The sequence below is a fragment of the Synchiropus splendidus genome, chromosome 4 (genome assembly GCF_027744825.2).
Source record: "Synchiropus splendidus isolate RoL2022-P1 chromosome 4, RoL_Sspl_1.0, whole genome shotgun sequence".
NCBI classification, from domain to species: Eukaryota; Metazoa; Chordata; class Actinopteri; order Syngnathiformes; family Callionymidae; genus Synchiropus; species Synchiropus splendidus.
Window position 1 is genome coordinate 14,822,683 of NC_071337.1, and position 5,189 is coordinate 14,827,871.

The window sequence follows — 5,189 nt, forward strand, 5'->3', positions numbered from 1 at the left end:
GAGAAGCAACACAATGAATACCATCTGAAACTGCTAGTGTTTTACACTTAATGAAGAGAGCGGGGAACATGTGTAAAACATCTTTAATTTTAAAAACATTTCACCCCCTCTCAGACTAAAAACATCCAGCAAGAATGGGGCGGGGGGTCAGGTGAGGTCACCGGACAGAGTCTTTGATCGATATCTGAAAAACAATCCAGCCTTTAATTAATTGGTTCGTAAAGAGTAGACGAAGAAGTCACCTTCTTTCGCAGACAAACTGAGATTCCGCCAACAAGCAGAAGAACTAAAGGTGCCCCAAGGCCAACCGCTACAATAGCCAGAACCAGTGGAGAGAGACCATCACTGGGTGGTGGGCCCACACCGACCAGCATTGTCCTGCAGAGGGGAATAAAGCAGCGTTGCCTCAGCAAAGACTGGATAGAGATGGACGAAGATCTGTTATGGAAGGAAAACCTACCAGCTTAAGTACAAGGTGCTGTTGTAGAACGGATCCCCGGCCAGACCGAAGCTCACGTTTAGTCCATATGTTGCTTCATTTTCTGTGTAGAAGGCTTGAATGAGACTGGATGAAGATTCTGCCGCCTCAGCACTCTGACGTTCTGGGTCTGAGTGACGACACGGAGTGGCGTCCTCCAGAGCTGGTGAGGTGTGACGGTACGCCACTGGTTTCCACTGCACGAAGCCCAGGACATCCTTGTCCTCCTTTGACACCCACTGAGCCACCTATGAGAGCAGAGGTCAACACACAGACTCATGAGATGTTTAAGGTCAGCACACATGCGAATGAGAGGTCCAAATATACATCACAGGGTGGACGCACCTTGAATATGGAGGGTGTGAACTCATCATCGATGGAACGTTCCACCTCCACTTGACTCAGAGGCTGCTGACCACCCACAGCCTGCAGCTCCAATAGAAACCTGGAGCGCGGCGCCCGAGGTAACACGCCATCAAGCCACATGGCCAACTGCGACGTGTTAGCAGTGTGCAGAAGGCGGGGCCAGTTTTGGCCACGCCCCTCAGTCTGAAAGTAGGACAGCTACCGAGCAGAAACAGAGAAGGCGTCAGCCACAGCGGCAGTGAAGTCCAGAAATGTGACTTACCTGGACACAGAGTGAACCGTTGTTGATTTCACCACAAAGAAGCGCTGTCATGTCTGACAGGCTTATTCGGGACCAGCTAACGTTACTCAAATCATACGGAGGGAACAGGTCAGGGGTGACCTGAGCCGTGTTGTTGACATCGTCATACTCCAGCAGCTAAAGGGATTACAGGAAGGCAAATAAGAAAGTGAGACGCTGATAAAGCCAAGAAACAAATGCATGTTTTCACTGACCCTGCTGAAAACCAGGCCACAGCTGTACAGGACACTGTTTTCTGGCTCCACCTTGAAGCTGCCACTCGCATTGAGACTCTCAAACTGTGTCCAATTTACCTGAGGAGTGGTGGGTACAAGAAAAGTTACAGAATGTTACAAGCAAAACTTGTAAACATGGAGATAATCGTCAATCAACTAGTATGAGCCACTTGTATATGTGCACAGTTGTATTTAGTGTACTACACAATAACAACATTGTAAAGCAATGCAGAGCACATCAGTTATTTTGCATTCAACTACAGGTAATACGAGCTAAACTTAATTACATCAACCAATAACTTCAGCATGGTGTAGCTCAGTTATAATACAGTATATTGCACATCTGACTGCAATATTATGGAAAAGGATGGTAAGGAGTCGATCGCAGTACAGCCATCAGATGGCACCATATTAACACAAAACTGCACTAAAATAACACAAAAGTCAGGTTGCACAATCATGATAGAGTCATCGTGAAGTTATGATAGTAGCGAACTATAATTTGAAGCACAACCATGACTAGATTCAACAAAGTGAGCTAGAATTTCGGATGTCGGAGGCAAAGAAGACGTGTGTAACCGCTTACAGAGACAGTAGAGGTACTGGTGTTGGTGTGAACTAGTAGCAAAGTGGGGGCCCCCTGGCTGCAAAAGAGGAAGTGTAGCGTGTCGTTGCCACCCACAGCCCTGATGTGCAGCAGGTCGCCCCTTGTCGTCCCATGGCTACCTGGGTTCAACTGCGCAGTCACCTGTACACAAAGAGCCATCAATCAATGCGCTGATTCAATCAGTCTCATTGATTTATCGACGATTCCTGACTTAGAACACACTGAACATTCGACGAAAATAACCAACAAACAACATCATGCTAACATAAAACACGAGCAACAGCCTTTCGTTTCCATAGGGACGGTTTAAAACTAATGACACCGATGTAATTCTGAGCTTTGTTCGGAAAGTGAATCAGTGCAAAACTTACGTTTCGAGTGAAGGACTCGGCAGCGCCATTCGAATCGAAGCATAAAAACAAGAGCGATGAAGTCCATAGAATTGTTTTATAAAAACAGTATCTACCGCAGTAAACAGTCGGTCTGTCCGCCATCTCTGTTTTGATAAGTCACATGACCCTGCGCTTTATATGTCAGCTGATCATGAACACGCCTCGCCCCTGTCTCGTCTCGCCACTTCGGATCTCGCGAGATTTAGACGGATCGGCGTTGAAAAGTTTGAATATTGATGGTTTCTCCTCATTCACCCCTTGCAGTGCGTAAGTATGTATGTATTGTATTTATAAATATGTATTGAGTAAGATTTATACTACAGTCTAACAACTTGTTCTGACCATGAGCTCATAACAATACTTAAATATGTAGCGCCTAAATTCGTCTTCTGCATTGCTTTTTGTATTTTTAAAATTTTTTAAATAAAAGTAAATAATAAAGTAAATATATATATATATATATATATATATATATATATATATATATATATATATATATATATATATATATATATATAAAACTTTATTATATATCACGATAATATCAGTTGCATTTTGTGAGCGCTGTTCAATATATACATACATATACTTAATTAACTAAGATGTTTCTACCAAAATCTGGGCCACGGTTCAAGGCTGACATACACAAGTTCTTTGCTGATGATGTCGTCATGTTGGCTTCATCAGTCTGTGACTGTGACTTGCGGCACCGTCTGCATGCGGAGTGAGAGTGTTGAGGCTTAACACCTCAAAGTCTAAAGTCAGGGTCCTTATCAGGAAGATGGACTGCGTGGTTAACAGGAGCAGTGATGGGGGTGAGTGGTTGGTCACTGGTGACCCCCCTTAAGATCGAGTGAGAAGCCGCTTCGCTTGACTTATACGTGTAGCCAAGTGCTTTTTACTTTGGCTCACATTCACACATCATTCTGAAAGCATTGGATTTATTTAGCTGTTGTCATGTGAATTAACTTTGCTCTGAAGTATACTGCATGGCAACAATACTGTATGGGAAATTGAACTGAAGTGATTATCCGCAAGAACGTAACACCAATTGGCCATGTGGATTAATGGCACTTGGCTTAATGAGTCCACAGAAGGAGAGATAAGGCAGTAGGACAGCAGAGGTGTGAGCTCTGTACCCTTATAAGAAGGGCACCAATCTCACTCGGCACATGTTCATGTGGATTCCCAAGGTGCTCTGGTTTCCTCTGTGTACCTGTTTGAAGCTGAACATAATACTCTTTTATCAGCAGCACTTGAGTAGGATTTTTTATATAATGAATCAGCGCTACAATTTTGTTCAAAAGAGATGATGAATTGATCGACTGAGTAGAGCTCAACAGTTATGGACTAATTAACCTGACTAAAGGGTCTTCAACTTATTTTCACTTGAACCACTTCATACTTTCAATGGAAAATTTGACCTTAAATATGCCAATGAAACATCTTTTTCCACAGCAATAATACTAACGTTGTTATGGTGCATTCTGTTGGTACTCATGGGCCATCATGCAACTCCTATTATGTTAAGAAGATGGTGCGGTGGTTAGTGCTGCAGCCTCACATAAAATGTCCCGGGTTCAAATCCCTCTTCAGAGAAATCTTGCTATGAAGCAAAGCTGTTTTTTTTTCTTCCAATGGAGTTTATATGTTCTGCTTGAGAGCATCCTCTACAGTTCTCAAACATACAGTTACGTCCAAGTTGTCTCAGGTGTGTGATGGACTAGTGACCTGTCCAGGGTAATACTTGCCTTGCATCCAAAGTAGGTGGGATAGGTGAAACTTCTTGAAGATGCAAAGAGTTCGTTTTTAACAAAGCCACTTTCAGGGCTTTTGAAATGTTACTGGATCAAGGGTTACATGGCGTGTGCCCCAGAAGCAGAGGACATGAGAGAGGTTCACCTTAATAAACATCCAAACACATGACACAGACCAAATTGTTTTCATTCAACATTATTGAACTTCATTAACATGAGGTCTATGTATCTTGGTTTGTTGAAGCACATTTGAGTGCAACATATTTCTGTTAAGGTCAGCTTTATGTGAAAGATTTAAGTGTCGATCACCTAATCAAAATTATTCTTTACTCTGAGCAACTGAGGCGACAGTGACTTGAATGTAGTGGGGTTTGTCTTTTTTAATCCCTTCTTTTAGCAGACTTTGACGTTGGAATCTGGAAACGTAACTTCTTTTTCTGTACGTGACTGGAGCTACTGAAAAACAGAATAAACCAGTGTCTCAGGGGCAACTCATACCGTTGCTGTGAATTATGTTTGAAATGTGTATTACCGCAGTCTCTTCCCAGTGCAGAGTGCGTGTGCGGCGGGGTGAGTGGACGTACGACTAAGAGTTTGAACATTTTAAACATGTACATAAGTTAGAGGTTGACTGTTGAGTAGGTTGACCAACTATGTCCATCTTTTTCTCTGTAACCCATATAACGCCCCTAGTTTACGTCTTTGTTATTCTGCCGTTAAACCGCAGCCATATCGGTTGGGTGAAATAATCTGGTAATCCGTGCAAACAAGGGATGTGATTTCCCAAACAGTGCTCAGGCTTAGCTCAACTGGGATAGCCAGAAAAAAAATCCCAGTTTAATCTGAATCTTTTATGATCTGAAAATAATCTGTCATGATTGGCACCTCTCCCTCTAAATCTGGATTGACCCCCTGCTGCGGAGGCCTACGAATATTCGTTTGTGTGACGGGGAGACAGCAGAACACTGAGATGTGTAACAGCTCTAGAACCCCGGTTGACCGAGCTGCTGCTGCTGTCCACTCCAGCGTGCTTGCGTCACTGCGCGTCTCGCCCCCTCTGGCCCCGCCTCCTC

The 5,189-nt window shown here is 43.5% G+C and overlaps 1 protein-coding gene across 2 annotated transcripts; it reads right to left on the bottom strand.

Moving 5' to 3' along the window:
- Nucleotides 1-49: 49 nt before the first annotated feature.
- On the bottom strand, nucleotides 50-2,476 carry glmp (glycosylated lysosomal membrane protein). 2 transcript variants are annotated; one of them, XM_053862611.1, is made up of 8 exons: nucleotides 2,339-2,476; nucleotides 1,947-2,108; nucleotides 1,340-1,438; nucleotides 1,107-1,262; nucleotides 824-1,042; nucleotides 461-726; nucleotides 243-378; nucleotides 50-184 (listed from the first exon to the last, which is right to left on the bottom strand). In XM_053862611.1, exons 1-8 carry the CDS (start codon nucleotides 2,459-2,461, stop codon nucleotides 158-160), a joined length of 1,188 nt encoding a protein of 395 aa, XP_053718586.1. In that variant the 5' UTR covers nucleotides 2,462-2,476; the 3' UTR covers nucleotides 50-157. The 2 variants fall into 2 exon arrangements, with proteins under 2 accessions (XP_053718586.1, XP_053718585.1); XM_053862610.1 differs by having other exon boundaries at nucleotides 56-378.
- Nucleotides 2,477-5,189: the final 2,713 nt, after the last annotated feature.

Excerpts from the sequence above, each read along its gene's own strand:
- glmp (XM_053862610.1), bottom strand. The coding sequence starts at position 2,461 with ATGGCGGACAGACCGACTGTTTACTGCGGTAGATACTGTTTTTATAAA. Across the intron at positions 1,263-1,339 it reads GTGGCCTGGTTTTCAGCAGG|CTGCTGGAGTATGACGATGT; the intron begins GTCAGTGAAAAC and ends TAATCCCTTTAG. Across the intron at positions 379-460 it reads AGCACCTTGTACTTAAGCTG|GACAATGCTGGTCGGTGTGG; the intron begins GTAGGTTTTCCT and ends TCCCCTCTGCAG.